This window comes from Emiliania huxleyi, assembly GCF_000372725.1.
Source record: "Emiliania huxleyi CCMP1516 unplaced genomic scaffold EMIHUscaffold_53, whole genome shotgun sequence".
NCBI lineage: Eukaryota > Haptophyta > Isochrysidales > Noelaerhabdaceae > Emiliania > Emiliania huxleyi.
The window spans coordinates 353,543-374,442 of record NW_005198017.1 but is presented as its reverse complement, the minus strand read 5'-3'; the positions used below and the strand labels follow the sequence as shown (position 1 = coordinate 374,442).

The 20,900-nt window shown below is 65.7% G+C and overlaps 6 protein-coding genes across 6 annotated transcripts; 2 read left to right on the top strand and 4 right to left on the bottom strand.

Annotated features, from left to right (window-relative positions):
- Window positions 1-243: 243 nt before the first annotated feature.
- Window positions 244-4,467, bottom strand: EMIHUDRAFT_422045 (hypothetical protein). The gene is made up of 7 exons (XM_005765913.1): window positions 4,105-4,467; window positions 3,416-3,989; window positions 3,234-3,280; window positions 2,382-2,964; window positions 2,133-2,306; window positions 1,286-2,040; window positions 244-1,146 (listed from the first exon to the last, which is right to left on the bottom strand). The coding sequence occupies exons 1-7, from the start codon at window positions 4,416-4,418 to the stop codon at window positions 528-530; spliced, it is 3,066 nt and encodes a 1,021-aa protein (XP_005765970.1). The 5' UTR covers window positions 4,419-4,467; the 3' UTR covers window positions 244-527.
- A 6,562-nt stretch (window positions 4,468-11,029) lies between these two features.
- Window positions 11,030-12,618, top strand: EMIHUDRAFT_451975 (hypothetical protein; the record flags this gene model as incomplete). Its single annotated transcript, XM_005765912.1, has 4 exons — window positions 11,030-11,386; window positions 11,561-11,744; window positions 11,839-12,029; window positions 12,109-12,618. 4 exons carry the CDS (start codon window positions 11,030-11,032, stop codon window positions 12,616-12,618), a joined length of 1,242 nt encoding a protein of 413 aa, XP_005765969.1.
- A 1,128-nt stretch (window positions 12,619-13,746) lies between these two features.
- EMIHUDRAFT_422044 (hypothetical protein) lies at window positions 13,747-15,008 on the bottom strand. The gene is made up of 2 exons (XM_005765911.1): window positions 14,235-15,008; window positions 13,747-14,157 (listed from the first exon to the last, which is right to left on the bottom strand). The coding sequence occupies exons 1-2, from the start codon at window positions 14,982-14,984 to the stop codon at window positions 14,062-14,064; spliced, it is 846 nt and encodes a 281-aa protein (XP_005765968.1). The 5' UTR covers window positions 14,985-15,008; the 3' UTR covers window positions 13,747-14,061.
- A 919-nt stretch (window positions 15,009-15,927) lies between these two features.
- EMIHUDRAFT_212645 (hypothetical protein) lies at window positions 15,928-17,095 on the bottom strand (the record flags this gene model as incomplete). Its single annotated transcript, XM_005765910.1, has 4 exons — window positions 15,928-15,960; window positions 16,124-16,304; window positions 16,661-17,032; window positions 17,079-17,095. 4 exons carry the CDS (start codon window positions 17,093-17,095, stop codon window positions 15,928-15,930), a joined length of 603 nt encoding a protein of 200 aa, XP_005765967.1.
- Window positions 17,096-17,410: 315 nt separating this feature from the next.
- On the top strand, window positions 17,411-18,662 carry EMIHUDRAFT_103835 (hypothetical protein; the record flags this gene model as incomplete). Its single annotated transcript, XM_005765909.1, has 3 exons — window positions 17,411-17,880; window positions 17,968-18,034; window positions 18,201-18,662. 3 exons carry the CDS (start codon window positions 17,411-17,413, stop codon window positions 18,660-18,662), a joined length of 999 nt encoding a protein of 332 aa, XP_005765966.1.
- Window positions 18,663-19,196: 534 nt separating this feature from the next.
- Window positions 19,197-20,301, bottom strand: EMIHUDRAFT_437110 (hypothetical protein). Its single transcript, XM_005765908.1, has one exon. The coding sequence runs from the start codon at window positions 20,271-20,273 to the stop codon at window positions 19,440-19,442; it is 834 nt and encodes a 277-aa protein (XP_005765965.1). The 5' UTR covers window positions 20,274-20,301; the 3' UTR covers window positions 19,197-19,439.
- Between the last annotated feature and the right edge of the window lie 599 nt (window positions 20,302-20,900).

The following is a 20,900-nucleotide window of genomic DNA, read 5'->3' as shown; positions in this document are numbered from 1 at the left end:
GGGCAGCTCGCGACCACTGCGCGGAGGGGCGGAGACACCGTGGGTGCGTAAGGCCATGCTTGTGGTCTATGCACTAATGGTCCGCGTCTGGACGCGTCGGGGCGTGTCTGAGCCTGAGCGCTGCACTGAGAGGGGAGGGGCGCGGGGGAGAACGAATGAGATGCGATCTGAGATGGGTGAAAACTGAAAAGGAACAGGTCCCCGCCCGTCGCGCGGCTCGCGCGGCAAAATGTAAACGAGAATGAATTAAATATATCTTATTTTTCGCCTGCTCACTTGACTCTTGAGACTTGTCAGATGATTTTAGTGTCTAGGTGCTCGCGTCACATAACATCTCCCAGGCGGCGGGGGCGCCGTATGCACTAGCTCAGTTGCCCCCCGCTTGCCGGCACAGGGCCCGCGCGCAAGCATATTGCGAGCGGGGAGGTGCGCCCACGTCCCCGTCCCGCACCAAAACGGCCGGATGGCGGTCCCGCGCGAGGAGAGATCCCCGACACGTCCATGGTACTCTCCGGGCGGCTCCCTCATCAGGCGGGGAGCTCAAACGGCTCTGGCGGCGCCGGCTCCTCCTCCTCCGCCCCCTCGCTCGCCGCGGCGAGCGCCGCCGGCAGCGGCAGCAGCTCCTCCTCCGCGTCGGGCGCCGTGTCCTTGAGCATGATGACCCCGGACGTGCGACCCTTGGCGACGGGCTCGTACCTCGACGCCGGCAGCAGCGAGCAGAAGCGCTCCTGCGAGCGAAGCACGCGCGACGGGTTCTCGAGCACCTCAAAGTCGAACTCGGCCTCGTCCGCCTTGTCGGGCTGCAGCTTGAGCACCGCCGCCACCGCCGCGGTCGAGATGTCTCCCCGCGCGTGCGCCTCCCGCACCTCGCCCACCAGCGCCTCCAGCGACGGCTTACCAGCCGCGCCTGCATCGGCGGACGTGTCCATCGCGTCGCCGGCGTCCCCCGCGCCGCCGCCCTCGCTCTTGGCGGCGACGCCCGTGAGCGAGGCGTGCAGCACGCCCGAGAGCGAGCCGCGCTTGTGCAGCTCCGTCAGCTTCGCCTGAGAGCGCGCGTGACCGGGCCGGGTCGGGGGAGAGGGGGGGGCGGGGCAGGGCGCGGCTCGGGCCCCGCACCAGCATGGCGTCGCGCGCGGCGAGGTCCGCCTTCTCCTTGGCGACCCGCTCCTCCTCGGCGCGCTCCGCCGCCTTGGCCTTCTCCGCCGCCTCGGCCTCCGCCTTCTTCGCCTTGTCGATCTTGGCGGCCTTTGCCGTCGTCGAGAGCGAGGCGGTCGCGACCGTCGACGCGACCTCCTTCTTCTCGTTAGAGGTTGGCGGCGGGTAGGCGAAGGCGGAGGGCGGCGCGCCCGACTTGAAGCGCCACTGCGGCATGCGCAGGTCGGCGTTGAGGCCGATGGCGGCGGTTGGCGTGAAGGCGAGCGAGACGAAGAGGAGGAGCGGGTGCCAAAACCAAAAGTGCGAGAAGATGCCCATGCCGACGATGGCGGGCATGATCTTGTTGCCCGTGCGCGAGGTGAGGCCGATGGTCACGTTGCGGCCGCCCGCGTCGAGGAGGCCCGTGGCGACGATGGCGCCAAACTTGGTCATCGTGTCCTCGTGCTTGTCGCCGACCACCTTGCGCAGGTCCTCGCGGTGCTTCGAGAGCTTCGAGTCCGCCTTGTGGTCTGCGCTCTGCATGAGCACCATCGACGAGGCGAGGAGCGCGCCCTGCCGCACGTAGTCGACGGGGTCGGAGAGCATGGGCGTGAGCAGCTCGAGCGCCTCCTTGGAGCCGGACCCCGCGCACGAGATGCCGACCGCGAAGGCGGAGCCGTACCGCACGTGCGGGTTGTACGACTCGGCGAGCAGCTTGACGACGCGCGGGCACTGCGCGGGCGTGTTGGCGAGCACGAAGCCGATGGCGATGACGGCGGCGCGGCGCACGTCGTCCGACACGTCCGACACGGCCACGTGCAGGCACTTTCGCAGCGCCGCGTTGGAGCCGGTCGCGGCAAACGCAAACGCGATCGTGTACATGGCGCCGTAGCGCAGGATCGGGTCCTGCCCGGGGACGGTGAGGGAGGGCGGTGAGGGGAGGGGCGGTGGGAGAGAGTGGCAAGGGGTCGTGGTCAGAGGAGAGGGGCGCTCGTGACGAGAGGCGGCGTGTGTGCGAGCGGCTCTCGCTCCTGCTCGTGCAGCAGCGTCGTCACGAGCGGGTCCGCCTCCTCCTCGCGCCCGTACATGCAGAGGGCGATGCCGATCGCGAGCCCGCGGATGATCTTCTCGTGCGCCGTGTCGTGCGCGTACCCGAGCATCTCCTCAATCGCCTGAGGCGCATGGACCCCGTGTGACGCGAGGCGGTCGCGCGGTCGCGCTGCGCGGGCGGCCCCTCGAGGCCGCGCCTTTGGCGACGCCGAGCCGAGCATGAGCAGTCCCATCGCGAGGGCGGCCGCCTCGCCCGCGACGGCCGAGTCGTTGAAGAGGACGCCCTTGAGCTCCTCGTAGAGGTCCTCGTCCTCGGAGCCCATCATCGAGATGCCGATCCCCAGCGCGCAGCCATGCTGCACGACCTCGTTGGTGCCGGCGCTGCGCAGCGCGTCGAGCAGGTAGGCGCGGATGGAGTGGCCGTGGTTCGCGTGGATGATGCCGAGTGCGAAGAGGGCGCCGCCCTCCGAGTACGGCGAGGCGGACATGCCCGCCTGCGGCAGGTACGGCGCCAGCAGCGAGAGCGCCTGCTTGACGTGGCCGCGGTGGATGACGCCGAGCGTGGCGGTCGCGGAGAACTTTGCCCAGTTGGTGGCGCGCGAGAGCCACTCGAGGTTGTCGCGGAGGAACGAGTCGGCGGTGGTGCCCGCGTTCATGAGCGAGTGCGCGAGGACGATCGCCGAGTGGCAGAGCGAGTTGCGCTGGTCGGCCGCCTTCTTCATCCCGGTCAGGATCAGGGTGTCGGTCTTGTTTGAGCGGACGAGGAACTCGAGGCTCAGCCTGCAGGCGGGGCGCGAGATATGGGGAGATATGCGGAGATATGCGGAGATATGGGGAGATATTCCGACGAGGGAGCTGGCCCAGCGGGCGGGGCGCGGGAGGGTCGCGGGCGCGGACGTGGCGTCACGGCGCGACGGCGCTGTGTGGACGCAGCGGCGAGAGCCCACAGAGCCCACAGAGCCCACAGAGCCCGCAGGGCACGCGCAGCGGGAGGCGTGGGCTGGCGCGAGGGGGGGGCCGCGGTGTGGAGAGAGGCTCGGGGCGCGCACCCGATCGACGCCTCGCCCGAGAGGATGAGCTGGAGGTTGGCGTGCGCCTTGGAGGCGGCGGGCTCGACGACCTCCGCGGGCGGCGGCGCCGCCGCCGCCGCCTCCCCCTCCGCCGCCCCCTCGGCGGCCGACGGCTCGGCCGCGGCGGGCGGCGGCGGCTTTGCCTTCGTCCGCTCGGCGACGAGCTTGAGAAAGGCCTGTGTGCAGTTGTCGACGAGGTCGAAGGAGATCTGGAAGGCGGCGAGGCGCGCCTCGGCGCTCTCGCTCTCGATGAGCTGCGACAGGATCGCGGCGACGCCCGCCGCGTCGCCCGCCTGCGCCAAGCAGCGCGCGAGGCCGAGGTACTCTGGCGCGGGCAGGCCGCGGTAGATGGTGACGAGCAGGGCGATGAGGGTGGCGCGGAAGGAGCGTGGCACGACGGCGGAGGAGAAGAGGCCGAAGCAGTACTCGAGCATCTTGATCGTCGAGGCGTCGTGCTCGAGCTCGCCCGGCTTCGCGTCGCACAGCAGGATGATCCGCTCGATGAGGTCGGTGCGGCGCGCCTCGAGCGCCAGCCCCATCACCATCTGGTACGCGCGCCGCTCGAGCGAAGACTCGACCATCCGATCGACGAGATCGATGAGCCGGCGGTCGATCGGCGCCTCTGCCGCCGTGCTCGACCCGCCCTCCTCCTGCGACCCCGTGGCCGCCTCGTACCGCTGCTGGTGCTGCTTGCAGTACTCGTCAATCGCCTTTGCGAGCAGCGTGTCGACGTACCTGCCGCGCGTCGAGAGCGGGCGGCGGAGATGGGGAGGGGCGGGGCGGCCGAGCCGAAGCGGCGGGCGGCGCCGCGCCGCCGCAGGCAGGAGAGGGGGGGGGGGGCGGGGTGCACTCGGAGCCCTCGTCAACATTGAAGAGCGTCTCGGCGCCGAGCGCAAAGACGAGCGCGTCCGCGTACTCGCCGAGGTAGTAGTACACCTTGGAGGCGACGAGCGCGGCGAGGCGCCGCTGCGGGAAGGCCTCGTCCTCGTAGAGCGCCTCGATGTCGGGAAGGGACTCGGAGATCTCGGCCCAAAAGTCGGGCACCACGCGCTCGAGCTTTTGCAGCGCGTGCACCTTGATCTGCGTCTCGCTCTCCTCGAGCATCGCGAGCAGCCCGACCGACGAGGTCAGCGGCGCGGGCGCCGGCAGCACGGCGGTCGCCATGGTCGGAGCGGCGGGTCGGCAGGGTGGGGCTGCGATGGAGAGAGCGGCGCGTCTGGGCGACGTCTTGTATTTTTTTGAGCTTAGCCTTCGGTGTTATGAAACAACGCAAGGCGGACATGGCATATCGCTCTCGGGCCCACAGACATCCCGCACACTCGCCGCACACCCGCCGCCCCCGCGCGCGCCCCACCCCGGCCGGGAGAGAGGGGAGTGACAGTTTGGGACGGCGACAGCCCGAGTATGTTGAGTCCTGGCTCAACAACGCAGGTTTCAAGAGGGGGTGGTCCGGCTCACAAGTCCGGCTCACGCGCCTCGAGCTGACCGATCTACCGCACTGAGCACTTCCGCCCCCTCGCTCCCAACCCATCCACCTCGCCCCGGGCCGCGCCGCGCTATCTCGGGCGATCTCGCGCTATCTCGGGCGATCTCGGAGCGTCGCTCGCGCGGCGTCACACCTGCTCAAAAAGGAAGGAGGTTGGAGGCAGGAGGTCACGCCCCATCCAGAGCGCCGTCGTCGCCGGGTTTTGGGCCCCCGGGTCGTCGCCCGACGGTTGCTGCGCGGGGCAGCAGACCATCGGACGGCGCGACGACGCCCCGTCCGGCACACTCCCCCCTCCACCCGGTTATTGCCGCACGAGCGCCCTCAGCGGCGGAATTTTTCCCTCGCGCTTCCTTGGGCCCCCGGCAACGCCGACGGACTTCCCGTCCCCCCACCTGCGCCGCAATCACCGCCGTGATTGTCGGCGCCGCGCCCCTTGGCGCCCGTGCATGTCCCGCGTGCCCGCCCGCCAAGGCTGGTGCCAAGGCCAACTCAACTGCCAAGGCTGGTGCCAGGGCCAAATCAACTGCCTGGCTGGTGCCAAGGCTCAAAGGCTCTCCTCTCTCTCTCTCCTCCCTCTCTCCCTCCCTCCCTCCCTCCCTCTCACCCCCCCCCTCTTCTCTCCTCTCCCCCTCCTCCTCTCTCCTCTCTCCTCCTCTCTCCTCTTCTCCCCTCTCCTCTTCTCATCCTCTCCCCTCTCCTCCTCTCCTCTCTCCCCCCCTCTCCCCCAGCAGCTTCCTCGAGGCCGAACAGGTAGATCCTCCCTGATCGCTAAGCTACCACAGGGGAAGTAGACGTCGTCCGCCGCCGCCTCCGCCGCCCGCGTGCCTCCGCCCCGCTCAGCAAAAAATCAGCATTATATCAGGAGGTGCCAAAGCCGCAGCATCTCCATGAGGTGAGCGTCGTGCGTTTTGCCGCCGCGTGCTGCCGCTGCGCCGACTGGCTCCCGGTTCGAGTCGTCCTTCGCGGAGCGAACGCGGCGATACGAGCGCACGTCGCGCGCGTGTGCGCCTGCGACAAGACGAGACGAGACGAGAAGAGAAGGAGAAGTAGACGGTTGATGCTTTTGCTGCCGCGGCCGCGCCGCGAGCTCGCGTCTGTTTTGGCGCCGACGACGCGACGCGCCCCGCTGCGTGAGATGGCGCCGCCGCGGAGTCGGCGCCGCGATCAACCGCGCGCCAGCGGCGAGCGGCGCAGCGCGGCCACCATGCGGCGCGACGTGCCCGCCGACCTTTCTTTTTAATTTTTTTTTGATATTACGGTAGGGTGGCCCGCGCCCTCCCGTCGGGGTTTCCCTCTCTTCACGCCGGAATTTTCACAGCAAAAAAGAAGTTTTCGGCGAAAATCACGACGAACGACGTCAACCCTCCCCATCTGGGCGATCTGGTGCTTGTAGGGCTTGAGAGTGGCCTGCCATGTCACAGGAAGGACTGCGGTTGCAGGAGAGTACGACCACCCATCACTTTAGTTGGTTTACTACCCCACCATCACGACGTGAGTTCTTTTTTAGTTTCCCATAAGTAGGGTAGGTAGGTAGGTAGGTAGGTAGGTAGGTAGGTACGTAGGTAGGGGCACCGCAGGTTGGCTGAGTATACTTTTCCTCTTACAGTTGCTTGGCGCGCCGACGTGCAACTTTAGTGTTTAGTATATGGAGAGTGTGGTCATAGGTCAAACGAGTAGACCCTTAGGGGACCCCTAGGCTTAAATAAAAGGGTGGGCCCTGGGGCGCCTGCGGCTTAAAGGGCTTAAAACTTGCCCGGGCAAGTTTTAACGTTTTAAGAGCTGCTGGGCCGCCAATTCTTCAAACGGTCTTAAACGCTTAAGGTCCTCCGGGCCAGTTTCGGGGGGCAAACCCTGCCCGGCCCCTAGAACCCCAGGTAAGGTCCAGGTGTGGCCTAGGGCATCAGAAGGGACCAAGAGGAGTCCAGTCTGAGCCATAGAGCCCATGTCTTTGCCCCCGAAGGTCGCGTTCAAATGCCCGGAACGGACGCTACAGTGGTGTCCGGCCGGCGCGATCACCGAGCTGTGACGCTCAGGGAAGCCTGATGAGGTGCTGGTTTCTTTGGCCAGGGCTGGCCTACGGCCCGTGCTGGATCAGCTGAGCAAGGTTTGGGGAGAATCCCCCGGACAGATCTTCAGATATTTGGACGGATGACCAAAATCACCCCGTTAGGATTCTCGCCAGCTCTGCTGAGGGGTGGCGCCGGGCTACGTACCGATCGCTCGACCTCGCAACCCCATATACACCCAGTCTACATCTACTCAAGATGCAAGTACAGGGAAGCAACATCAGCAGGCAGGAGGACGCATTTGAGTTCAAACTCCTCCAGCAATTTGGATTGATTCCACGCGCGCCTCCCGGACAGGGGTTGACCCGGAGTCCTGTGGAGGGCGGTGTGAATTACTCATGACATAATGAATACGGCTCATGGATCGATTGCCAAAATTTGGATTGCTTCTCTCTTCGTGCGTCCGCACATACAAGCGAACGCCAATGGCCTCGCTCGCCTATCAGGCAGCCGGCCTCCGCATCAATTCAGTCGCCCCGCCATCCGGTGTTCCCCGTGGTGTTCCAGTGTGGTGGGGGAGGCTCAGCGCCCACCACCGGGGATAGGTTTCGTCAGTATCGGCGTCGATCGGCGGCGCCGATACAGGGACCGAGGGAGTAGGCTAGCGCTTGTGGGCAAGAAAGACAAAGAGCGCATGACTCAATACAACTCACGTGCACGCCACCTCGTGCAAGTCTTATGGTTCGAGCAGGTGCGAAGACTGGAGGGGCCCTTTGCAGAGAGGCCAAGGCCCAAGCTAGCTAGAGTCGGTCGGCCTCTCAGTCAGGGCTATAAAAGAAAGAAAACAGACAACCCAAGGGAGGGATGGGAGGACGGCACGCCGCCACCACACAGGGATTTTAAGGAGAGGTGTGTGATGCGCTAGCCGTCGCCCACCCTTGGGCGTCTGCCTCTTCCTATCTCTTTTCGCAGTCTCTCGCCGCTTCTCGCTGCAACCTTCATGCCACCTCGCGGTCAGGGCTATAGTCAGGGCTATACCCCTGAGCACAGCACCGTGGTCAACGTCCACGTCAGCGGTCTCATGCCCGTCTTCCTGAGCGACGAGCTCAACTTCGAGTGGGATTCGCGCCTCAGCAGAGTCCTCCTACGGGAATGTACGTAAGAGCTACATACACTGAAAAAATCCGGCCCTCAGAACCCTATGTCTGAGGGAGGGTGTAGAGGATGTAGAGTGTAGAGCGCTGTAGAGCTGTAGAGATGTAGAGCGCTGTAGAGCGCTGTAGAGCTGTAGAGCTCTACATCCGCCGCGGGACGAAGTGCCTGCGTTGTAGAGCGATGTAGAGGCGCTCTACAACGTGAAATCTCTACAACAAACTCTACATCATAAACGGCGAACGAGGCACGGTCGCTCTCCGACATGAGGCGCGTTGCACTTGCCAGTGCTGCCCTGGCCTTCTGTCTGCCCGCCCAATGGGTGGGAGGTGCCTCTGCTGCTGTGGCATGCCTCACGGCTGCGACTGGCCGGCGCCTCGGTGCGTCAGCTCGGCTCGGCGTAGCGATAGTGGCCAGCGCAACTCGCCTGGACTCAACGCTCAGCCAGGAGCTCCCGCACGCGCTGGCGCGAGGCATGGCGTATGCAACGCGTCTGAATGCTCGCCTCGCCTCGCGCAAATGCGACCGTCCTCGCAGCCGACAGTCCACCGCCTGCTAAAGAAGCACAGCGATGAATGCGGCACCGGCGACGCATGGCAGGCTGGTCATGACGCAGTTATAGGGTGTTGTGTGTCGTCAGAGTGACTCTCTGTGTGTCAGGGATAGTCAGGGCCGTCCATTAGAGCTCCAGCAAGCTCGGAGACACCCCATTAGTGCGACTCGACCTCTTTGAGTCACTGCCTTCCCGACGGTTTGGCTGTAGAGCCTCTACAACAAACTCTGCAGCAAAATCGCGCTCTACATCGCTCTACAACGCAGGCACTTCGTCCCGCGGCGGATGTAGAGCTCTACAGCTCTACAGCGCTCTACATCTCTACAGCTCTACAGCGCTCTACACTCTACATCCTCTACACCCTCCCTCAGCCCTATGTGTGTGTGAGAGAGAGAGTGTGCGTGCGTGCGCAAATTTTGGCAATCGATCCATGAGCCGTATTCATTGTGTCATGAGTAATTCACACCGCCCTCCACAGGACTCCGGGTCAACCCCTGTCCGGGAGGCGCGCGTGGAATCAATCCAAATTGCTGGTGGAGTTTGAACTCAAACGCGTCTCCTGCTTGCTGATGTTGCTTCCCTGTAATTGCATCTTGAGTAGATGTAGACTGGGTGTATATGGGGTTGCGAGGTCGAGCGATCGGTACGTAGGGGATCGGTATGTGCGGACGAACGAAGAAAAAAATTTGGCACCAGCCTTGGCGGGCGGGCACGCGGGACATGCACGGGCGCCAAGGGGCGCGGCGCCGACAATCACGGCGGTGATTGCGGCGCAGGTGGGGGGACGGGAAGTCCGCCGGCGTTGCCGGGGGCCCAAGGAAGCGCGAGGGAAAAATTCCGCCGCTGAGGGCGCTCGTGCGGCAATAGCCGGGTGGAGGGGGGAGCGTGCCGGACGGGGCGTCGTCGCGCCGTCCGATGGTCTGCTGCCCCGCGCAGCAACCGTCGGGCGACGACCCGGGGGCCAAAAACCCGGCGACGACGGCGCTCTGGATGGGGCGTGACCTCCTGCCTCCAACCTCCTTCCTTTTTGAGCAGGTGTGACGCCGCGCAAGCGACGCTCCGAGATCGCCCGAGATAGCGCGGCGCGGCCCCGAGATCGCCCGAGATAGCGCGAGATCGCCCGAGATAGCGCGGCGCGGCCCCGAGATCGCCCGAGATCGCGCGAGATCGCCCGAGATCGCGCGGCGCGGCCCGGGGCGGGGTGGATGGGTTGGGAGCGAGGGGGCGGAAGTGACCAGTGCGGTAGATGGTAAGCTCGAGGCGCGTGAGCCGGACTTGGGAGCCGGACCACCCCCTCTTGTTATCTGCGTTGTTGAGCCAGGACTCAACATACTCGGGCTTTCATCCCAAACTGTCACTCCCCTTTCTCCCGGCCGAGGTGGGGCGCGCGCGGGGGCGCGGGTGTGCGGCGGGTGTGAGGGATGTCTGTGAGCCCGAGAGCGATATGCCATGTCCGCCTTGCGTTGTTTCATAACATCGAAGGCTAAGCTCAAAAACGGGTTAAAATTGGACGGACGGAAAAACACCCCCCTTTTATGCCTGACCCTGGCCATGGCCTCTCTGGGGGTGAGCTGGGCCGGCCGCCTCCGGGTCCGCCACTCGCACGGTGGGCTCGCGTCCAGGAGAGCATCCGAGACCCGCGGTTGTCCGCTCGCTGGGCGCGACCTACATGGAAATCCACTGCACACAGATCTGTGCTTTTGGCGCCTATTGCTCGCTCTCTGTGCAATCGCAACGCCAGAGGCCGTGCTTGGAGAGTGTGTCGCAGTGCTGCTACGTCAGTGGATTGAGCCGCGACGCAGGCTCCATCGGTGAGCTGCGGCGGCGCACCGGCCGCTCCATGCATGCTCTCCGGCGAGCCGTCGCAAACGCGTTTCCGTCCGCCCGTTTCATCGAGTTTGCCCGAGTGGTAAAATGCAATCGAATCTGCCCGAGTGGTCAAGTAAAACTTTGCCTTTCGAAAAGTTGCCCGAGTGGTCTGTGGGGAAAAACGAAAATCGAGACGGACTTCTTGAACGGCCGGGCAACATGTCTTCCTTACTATTATTAATTGATGCTTTTGCACGGCTGAGCCCCCCCCCCCCCCCCTCCCCCGCGCCCACTCCCTGCCCTCTCCCGCCACGCACTCCGTCAGAGCCCCCTCCCCTCTTGCACAACAGGAATTTTGACAATTAACAAGATGGTGCAGGGAAACACGAAACGAAATGATGGGCTTGCCCATCCCGGAGTGGTTCGATCCCACATGAATCCGAGACGGTGATGGGAGGCGTCTCGGCGGTCTCAGGCCCAGTGAGGTAGTGCGCCTGACTACCCCGGATCCTGCTGAACAAGCTCCTCTTGTAGCTCGATCGGTCACACCGCCATCGCCGTCGGGGACAGGGGGGACGACACTGCTTCGGCGGCGTGCACCTCGATCCTGTACCGTGTTTGTTATGACCCCCCCCAATGAACATACCAGTGAGGGAGGGCGAGACGATCGAGGGGTCCCGTACCACGCGGAATCGGCCCTATCCAGTGCTCAAGTGCTCAAGCCAAAAAATTTTGTTAGGAAGCACTTTACAGGAAAGTGCCTTGTACGATGGCGGCCGGGTTCTTACTCCAGTTCGCGTCCGCCCCCGCCGTGGTTGCACCCCGGCGGCACCCCGCCGTGGTTGGCCGCGCGTCGACGATCGGCGGCACGCCGGCTGTCACCGACCGCACTGCCGTCGGCACGCTCTCCCTCCCCTCCCTCGGCATCGGCACCATCGCGTGGAACGGCAAGACGGAGGAGGACAAGGCTCGCATCGCCGGCGTCGCTGCGGCGGCTCAGGCACGCGGCCTCGACTTCTTCGACACGGCGGAGCGGTACGGCGCATCGCCACTCTCCCTCATCCCCGCCGCACTCGCCGGGCTCGGGCTGCCCGTGGACAAGTCCTACCTCGGCGGCGACTGTGAGGTGCGGGGAGAGGCCCTGAGTGACCCTGAGTGACCTTTGCGCGGTTCGCGAGCCGTCCATCGTCCCCGCCGAGTCACAGATACCCCCCCCCCCCCCCCTGCACCGCCGCCCGCGATCCTCCCCCTCCCCCCCCCTCCCCGCCGCCTCACCCGGCCGGTCCCCTGCCCTTCTCAGTCCAACCTCGCGGAGTGGGGACGCGGCGCGACGGTGGCGACCAAGTTCACGCCGACGCCGTGGCGGCGCCAGGCGTCGGATGTCGTCGACGCGGCGCGCGGCTCGTGCGAGCGGCTCGGCGTGGACTCGATCGACCTCTACCAGCTCCACATGCCAGATATCATCCAGCCGTTCCGCGCGTTCGGTGCAAACCCGCTCCCCTCCTTCCTCCCGCGACCCCCGAACCCTCCTCCTCGGGCGAGAGCGGCGGAGTGCCAGCCCTCCGCCCCGCCGCCCAGGCGTCGTCGACCGCAAGGACGAGATCTACTGGGACGGCCTCGCCGAGGCGTACAAGAGCGGGCTCGTCAGGAATGTCGGCGTCTCCAACTACGGCGGCGCGCTGCTCGAGCGCGCGCAGGAGCACCTGGCGCGGCAAGGGGTGCCGCTCGTCTCGAACCAGATCGCCTTCAACCTGCTTTGCCGGCGCGAGGTGCGCGCCAGCCCTCGCACCGCGCCTCGGGCGGCGGCGCCTCATCCCTCACCCGCTCCCGCCACGCTTCCTGGGGCAGGGCTCTCTCGCGACGCTGGAGAAGGGCAACGAGCTCGGCGTGCGCACGCTCGCCTACTACCCGCTTGCGATGGGCCTCCTCACCGGCAAGCTGGCCGCGCGCAACTTGCGCCAGGCCGTCCTCGAGAAGCGCGTCTCGCCGCAGCGCGCGGCGGACCTCTGCCGCTACCTCGAGGGCGGCAGCGGCGGCACCGCCGGCGACATCCCGCGGAACGGCGTGCTGCCGCTGCTCGAGGCGGTGTCGGACGTGGCGGCGGCGCGGAGCAAGACGCCCGCGCAGGTGGCGCTCAACTGGGTCATGTGCAAGGGGGCCATCCCGGTGGGAGGCGCGTCGAGCGTCTCGCAGGTTGAGGACAACCTCGGCGCGCTCGGCTGGAGGCTCGAGCCGAGCGAGGTGGGCCAGCTAGACGCGGCGGCGGACGACCTGCCCTTCGACTTCAAGGGCGCCGGCTTCCAGACGACGGACTCAAAGTTCGTGGGCTACGGCTTCGAGCGTTGGGTCCTCAACTAGCGCCGCCGGCCGCCAAATCTCCGCCTCTCCCCGCCTCTGCCTCCGCCGGAGAAGGAGGAAGGGGGGGGGGGGGGGTTGGGGGGGCGGCGCGCGGCGCGATCCACCAGGGGGGGGGGAGGGCCAAAGGAGGGGTGTGTGGAGAAACCTCCCCTCGCCCCCCCTCCCCCGCCGCGCCTGATGCCATGTACGTTGTGAACCCTGCTCCCTCGTGTGTGCACTCCACTCCCCGCTTCTACCCCAGCCCAGTATGCCAGCTGCCCCCGCGCCACTAGCCGCCTCAGTGCGGCAGCACACCCGCCCGGTCTTGTCGCTCTCTTGCTCGTGCCCGTCTTACCATGTATCTCACACTTCTCGGCCCTCTCCCACTCCGCAGCGTGTCCACGTATCCCGTATCCGTCCGGATTCTTGTGAGTCCCTTGTGTCATGAGATTGTCTCTCGCATCTGGTGAGTGGGCCTGGTCCGAGGCCTTGTGTATATCGTATGTACCGAAGCCGCGTTGTCTTTTCTCTAAAACGCTGCGCGCGCAACAAAACAACAATCTCGCTGCTCGCGGTTCCTTTTTACCCATCTCACACTAGAGTGTAGAGAGGTGTCCGTTTTATTTATTTATTCGCACGTCGGTCGTCGCAGGGGCACCCAAGCTGCAGAACATGTGCGGGCCAGCGCCTATGACGCTCAAGGAGTCAGGCGCGGAGCGCCCCGCGCGCGGAGCGCGCCCCGAAGAAAATTTTGAGGGTTGTGGAGGGCTAGATGCGATTTCTATTATTAAGAGTTTGACTCACACGCTGGAACACCACACACCTAGGGGCACACCTCTGGTCCTGTCCGTCACCTCTCTCAGGACCCCTCTGCCACGGCCAGCGGTGTGCGCCGCCCGCCGGGCCGCCGGGGCCCCCGCGGGAGGTGTCAGGTGACCCAGGTGTCCGAGCTATGAATGCGACCGCCCTAATAGTTTCGAGAGGGGAGCTTAAAAAGCGGTTTTGTAGGCCGCGCGTAAAAAGCGCCCCCCGTAAGCCGTATAGCGGGGGAGAGAGCGAGAGAGAGAGACCCATTTCTTGAGGTCCGGATTCCGCACGTGTCGCGGCACCGCGCCGTGGCGCACCCGACCGCGCGGCACATGAATCATGATCTCTAATTCTCTATCTGAGATTTCTCTCTCGGAGAACTCCCTCTACATCTCTCTCTCCACTCTTGACTCGGATCCCACTCCTCACGCACGTCGACAACGCCTAGAAGCCTCTCGCAAGACAGACACAGAGCGACCCGCTCCAGAGGGGGCTCAAACGAGCACCAAGAGGCCCGCGTAAGGCGGGCCGAGTCCGTGCCCGGCTATCCTCTGATTGGCCGCCGCACACCGCCTGGACCTGCTCCAAAGCGCCCGTCCAAGTAGCCGGCTACTCCCTGCCTCCCTCCCGCCGTTGGGACACTGGCGACAGCCTCAATCACAAGCGCGTCGAAAACGACTGGCGGCTTCGTGGCGTCGCCGTGACCGGCAGCGAGCCGCCTCGCGGTGTCGCCGCCTCCGCCTTCCGACTCGCCTGCGTCGCTCACGATGCGAGGTGAGTGCAGCGAGGAGGGAGGCGGGCTCCCCCCTCCGGGGACATGTGCGGCGCACCTCATACATCTGAGCCTGCTTGAGTGCCGCCTCCTCCTCCTCCGCCGCCTTTCTGGCCGCCGCCGCTGCCTCCGCCGCCGCCTCCGCCGCCGCCAACTCCTGTGCGGGTGAGCCGCTCGTGTCGTGAGACCGTCGCTTCTGCAGCGGGACGGCCGCCTTCCGAGCTGGCTCGGACACCTCGGCGTCTTCTTTCCGCGCCTCGAGCCAGTACTTTGGCGGTGGCGCCTGCACGGGCTTCGGAAGGAGCCCCGCCTCCATGATGCCCACCGGCCCGGAGCTGCCTCCTGGGGCCGACCCCCATGGTAAGAAGCGGGCCAAGCCGCCGCCGCTGCCGCCGCTCGTCGTGCGCATTCCGCCGCCCTCGTCGTTGAGCACCATGTGCTGGCCGCCTCGTGAGAGCCTCGCAGGCGCGCCTCGCAGCCGCACGGCGAGCGCCAGCAGCAGCGCAATCGCGAGGCAGGCGCCGAGAAAGTACTTGTGCTCCTCGGCCAGCTGTGCCGCGCCCTGCACGGTGTCGTGCGTCAGCGGCAGCATGGTGCTCGACGAGCCGGGCGTCAGCGGCAGCAATGATGGCCCACCCTCCATCGGCTGGGCCAGTCGCAAGGCGACCGGGGCTGCATGAGGCGAGGCTCCATTGCACTCCCTGCCGAACAAGACCCCCTGCCAGAAGGACGGCCAGGCGAGAGGCTTGAGCAGCTTGTCGGTGAAGTCCCGCCACAGCGGGACGCAATCTGGCAGCGCGTCCGCCATTGACCTGCCAGAGACGCCTTCCGGGACGTCCGCTATAGCCGATCATCGACGATAGAAGAAAAGTCGGGCGTGAGGTGTGACGTGTGAGGCGTGCAGTGTGGTGTTCATTAGCTCCGAGTAGAGGGGGCGTCCTGCAGTTAAGGGGAAACCCGGTACGCGGGGCCAACCCTCGGAGACCCGTGTTTACTTTAAGGCCCTTGCCCTGCGAACGCGCACCCCCGGGGCTAGGGCTCTCTAGCCCGTAACCCGATGCCAATCATCCGGCCCGCTGGGTGCGCTTCTGAGCTCCCCGGCCCTGGATGTGCGGTTAATGACTGCACTCCAAGTGCTCCAAGTGCATTTGCGGTGATTCGCTCTCTCAACAAAGAAGAAAGCAGTGCTGCTGGGTGACACGGGTCGCGCCGCTGTGCAGCGAGAGCCAGGCTCGCCCGGCGAAAGTGACCAGAGAGTGCAACAAATACCAGAAAAAATCAGGGAGCCTCAGAGAGTGCCACTGCCACCACCCAGGCCGCGGGAGCCGATCGGCTGCGCCGAGGACAGCTCTCTCAGTGTGCTCCGCGGCTCACCAGTGTGCGCCGCGGCGCCGTCCAGCCACTTTGGCGGCCAGCCACCGGTCGAGTTCTTCGACTCTGGAGGACAGAAAGGTACCGTCTGAAAGGTATTTTTATGCTCTATTGACTGGCGAAAATCTCCCCCGCGATTTTTCACAGCGGGCGTGATTCACAGCCTTGTTATTCAAAGAAGAAAATATATACGTCCTATGGCGCTGTGCGCTGGTCTATGAGAGGTTGAGGTGCGAGCCCTGGAGGCCCTGGGGATGGGGGGAGACTACCCGCGGGCCTAGAAGGCCCGCGCGCAGGGGGGTGGGACATTGAGACCGGTCATGATTCACAGACCTTGTTATTGACAAGAAAATAACGTCCCATGGCGCTTTTGCGCTGGTCTATGAGAGGTTGAGGTGCGAGCCCTGGAGGCCCTGGGGATGGGGGGAGACTACCCGCGGGCCTAGAAGGCCCGCGCGCAGGGGGGTGGGACATTGAGATTGAACATTCTGTTCAGCGTGTGGACCACTTGCGGCGCGTAGCTCGGGCGTACAAGTACTCACCGGTCTCAGCGGCATTGCCAGGCCCACCTAGCACCTTATACCGCAGCGCAGCGCGAGCCTGCATGTGCTCACGCAACCCCACCTTGGAAGGCAACTCGCCGCGAGGCCAGCCCTCCTCCAGAAGGACCTGCTTGCGGCGCGCTGCCGACGAGGGGTTGAGGAGGTCGTAGTCGCCAAGGTCTTCTGCCTCCCAGCGCAGGGCGGAAGGCCCGGGCCTCCAAAAACGTCTAGCGCCTGGTGGTCGTCGTGCGAGTACCGATAGTGGGGCGGGAAGTGCGCGTCGAACCGCGCAGCAGCCTGTGGAACTCGATTGTTTTATTCCTTCTTTGCTGCTCTCCTGGATCTTTTGGAGGTCGGTGCGGCGGAGGTGGAGGTGGCGGAGGCTCGGCGAGCACGGCTGGGAGCGGTGGAGGGTTCAGGATCCGGGGGCAAGCGCGGATCTTAGAAGAGGGGGGGCTTTGGTTGGTCACGATCGGGACGGATGACACGTCTGATGCAGACATGCGGTCACCCTCGATTCCTGTTTGTTGAATGTTGAAGCCCTCTTCGATGCAGTCGCAGGAGTGATAACCCATCGAGGGTGGGAGCCGCCTGCAGCATACTGAATCCTCCACCAGTGGCGCAAGCCCGCTCGTCCCGACGCTCGAGCGACTCGTCCACCTTCTCAGCCACACCCTGCACAGCAGCATCCTCCTCCTCCTCACTATAGTTGTCCCACCCGTCGTCGGAGTCGTCGCCACGGCGCTCGAAGCGGCAGCAGAGCTTCTCTTCCTCTGCTTCCTCTGCTAGCAGCTGCGCCAGCACTGCCTCCCACTCAGGGTCGGCAGCAGAGCCAGCATCGCTTTGAGCAGAGCAGCGCATTGCCACGTCCTCGTCGCAGAGCTCCACCGGCACCGCGGCGAGAGACGTGGTGACGGTGGCGACCGACGTGCCAGTGGCGCGGCTGGCATCGCCAGCAGCGAGGCCGCCAATGGGGCGCAGCAGCGTACCGTTCGGCCATCGACATCGGACCTGTTCACAGACCTTGTTATTGACAAGAAAATACGTCCTATGGCGCTTTGCGCTATGAGAGGTTGAGGTGCGAGCCCTGGAGGCCCTGGGGATGGGGGGAGACTACCCGCGGGCCTAGAAGGCCCCGCGCGCAGGGGGGTGGGACTTCACAGCCTTGTTATTGAGAAGAAAGTACCTCCTATGGCGCTGTTCACAGCCTTGTTATTGAGAAGAAAATACGTCCTAGACGCTGTGCGCTGGTCTGTGAGAGGTTGAGGTGTTCACACCGAAGCACGAGTGTTGCAAGAGGGCCAGGCCGCTATACAACGAAATGGACGCAGCCTCAGGCCTGCTGCTGGCGGAGGCTCGCCGCGCCGCCGCGGCGGCGGAAAACGAGGGAGTGCTCACGAAGCGCATCTGCGACCAGCGCACGCTGCAGCACTGGAAGCTGTCGGCTTCGCACGCCGCCCTTATGCAGTTTGCGAACGACCTAGCCGAGGCCGTTGTCGGCCGCGCGGTGTCGGACACATGCGAGGAGCGGCCGGTGATCGGCGCGCTCCTGGCCGAGTTCGACGCGATGGCAGCGTGGATCGACGAGATCCCGCCAATCCAGCAGGCGATGCGCTATGGGAACAAAGCCTTCAAGGCGTGGCACGCGCGGATGGCGGAGCGCGCGCCGGCCCTGATGGCGGAGCTGCTGGAGCAGCGCGCGGCGCCGGAGAGCGGCGCGCCAGCAGCGCCGGCCGACGCGGCCGCGGAGCTCGCCGCCTACTTCGCCGAGGCGTTTGGGTCGCCGACCAGGTCGCCGCCCTCGCACGCGGCCCACACAGGACTGCGGCACCCCTCCTGCGGCACACGCCTCCCTACACGCGCGCCTCTGCGGAGCAGGATCGACTACGGGACGGGGCACGAGCTGCAGCTCCTCGCCTGGCTCCGCGGCCTCGAGCTGATGCAGGTGCCGCACCCTCGCCGTACCCGCGCCCTCCCCGCCCTCGCCACCGCCCTCGCTCAGCCTCCCCGCCCTCGCCACCGCCGCCGCTCGCCGCCGCCGCCGCCGCCGCCGCCGCTTCCGCTTCCGCCGCCGCTTCCGCCGCCCACCTCTGCAGCCGCGCCGCCGGCAGGTGCTCGATCCGGCAGACAGGCCCGCCGTGGTGCTGCGTGTCTTTGAGCGGTACCTGGCGCTGATGCGGCGGCTCCAGACCACGTACTGCCTCGAGCCGGCCGGCTCGCACGGCGTGTGGGGGCTCGACGACTACCAGCACCTCGTGTTTGTCTTTGGCGCGGCGCAGCTGGTCGGGCACGCGCGGATCCAGCCGTCGTCTATCCACGACGAGGAGCTGCTCGCCGAGGCGGGGGCGGACTACCTCTACCTCGCCGCCGTCGCCTTCATCCGCAAGGTCAAGAAGGGGCCCTTTGGGGAGCACTCGCCCTACCTGAACGACATCTCCGCCATCGACTCGTGGGACAAGGTGGTCAAGGGGCTGCTGCGCATGTACGAGGGCGAGGTGCTCGGCAAGCTGCCGGTCGTGCAGCACCTCCGCTTCGGCGCGCTCCTGCCATGGGCGACCCCGTACAACGACTGAGACGCCGGCGTCGGAGCTCGTCATATCTCACGCTCGGGAGACCCTCCGTGCCCCGCCTCGCCCTCCTCCGCGGGCGCGGCCTCAGGTCACCTGTGGTTGCTAACGCTCTCCCGGAGTTGCTCGTTTCGTTTTGTAACCGTTTTCTAATTGTACCAGTTTAAAGGAAAGGTTGGGGAAAACATGAAGATCATTCAAAAGGTTGGGGAAAACATGAAGATCATTCAAAAGGTTAGGCGCTGAGCCTGCGGGTGGATTGGCGTGTTGGGCTGGCGCTGGACCGCGATCAGAGCTGATACCATGTGACGGCGGAGTTGACGCCTCCGACGGTCGTAGCGGCGTGGCTGAGGGCGGCGGTGGAGGCGCCCGATAGCGCGGCGAGGATGGTCTCATGGGTCTAGCAAACCATAGACGACACCAAGAGAACGCGAGGTAAAACCCGACGGCTATGGATGGTAAAAGGCGGCGGTAAAACCCATCCATACGGGTTTCGGTGGGTTGGATGGGAGGTAGAATGTCTACCTACCGCAGGGAACATGAAGATCTTTGAATTTTTGAATGATTCAAAAATGCCGCCCACCCCCCAGATACCAGCGTGTCCCTCTCTCGCCACGGCCGTTGCCTGGAGCAAAGACACACGCAACGCCAGGCCCACATCGCAATTCGCACGCGCACGGACACATCGCGACAACTAATCGGCGTGTCCGGCGCTACAGCCTACCAGAGCGGCCCCCGCGCGCGCGCGGGCGCGCAGGGCAGTCCTCTCCACACTATGGGCTCCTACCCTGCATACGGTAGGGCCATGAGCGGCCCCGCCGCTGCCAGGCCCGCGGCCGCCGCCTTCTTGGCCTTCTGCTGCTGGCGCGAGCGGAAATTGGTGATCTCGCGCCGCGTCGTGTGGTAATCATTGCTGCACAGCATCCGCCAGAACGGGGTCGCCGGGACCGCCTTGTGGTTCTCGAGCATACCCGCCAGCATTGGGTCGCCCTTGATGCGGCTCGACTTGAGCGTGTTCTTGGCGTACTTCGGGCAGCACTGCTCGTCCTGCGGATTCCAGTCGCCTCGCTCCCGCCGCTCCCGCTGCCGCTCTGCATTCTTCCTCTGCTTCTCGGCCTCCGCTGCCGAGGTCCCCGAGCCGGGGACAGCCGCGGGGAGTTCGCCGGTGTCCTCGACCCAGCAGGCCAAGTTTGGGTTCCACACCTTTGGCCGCCCGCTCTCGTCGTTCGGCGCGCGGCCCCTCGGTCGCCGAACGGGCGGGCCGGCGGAAACCGCCGCCGCAGCGACCGCCGCGGCGACCGCTGCGACGGGGCCCGCGGCCGCCTGCACCACGGGCGCGGCCTCGGTAGCCGGCGCTACGGCCATCTGCACCACGGGTGCGGCCTCGATAACCGGCGCTGCTGTGGGGGGCGGGCCTCCCATTTGAACGTGCATTAGGGGCTGCACGGCCGCTTCCGGCTCCTCGGGTGGCGGCGACTTGCGCTTCATCGGAAGCGTGGGGATTCCGGCGTCGACGGGCGCGGAGGCGGTGGCAGCACCCGCGGAGGGATTCGCGAACCAGAGCACGTCGCCAGCCGCCTGGCCCTGGACAGCCGCCTCGCCCGCTTCCTCGCCCATAGGGGCGCCAGCGGAACGCTCCCAGAAAAGTCCTTGCGTCCGGCGGCAGTTTACTTTTTCCAATCCTCGCAAATCTGTAACAAAATCCTTCCGCGAGGAGACCGCAGCAGGGGCGTCTCAACATCTCCTTCATGACCGGTCTCAATGTCCCACCCCCCTGCGCGCGGGCCTAGGCCCGCGGGTAGTCTCCCCCCATCCCCAGGGCCTCCAGGGCTCGCACCTACCTCAACTCTCACAGACCAGCGCACAGCGCCCTGAGGTATTTTCTTCTCAGTGACAAGGCTGTGAAGCGTCACACCAATCCTCGCTACCCAACGCGGCCAAAGGATATCCTCATATCCAATTATTCGAGAACCTCGAGACGGACAGAGGCGTCGAGGGCCCCGCCCGCTCTTTCCCTCACATAGCGGCCACTCTTCGGATCGCTGGTCGAGCGAGCGACCCGGGGGATGCCCCGCGCGCCTGACCCAGGCGCGAAAACGAATCTGCGAGGCGTGGCCGCTCACATGCGGCCCGATGCGCGATGGGGAGGAGCGGGGCGGACTAGGGGATCGGCTTCTTACACAGCCCTTCCTTGCAGCGAGCCCCCCTCCAACCCACCCGCGCTAGGTCTCGGGGGACGCAGGG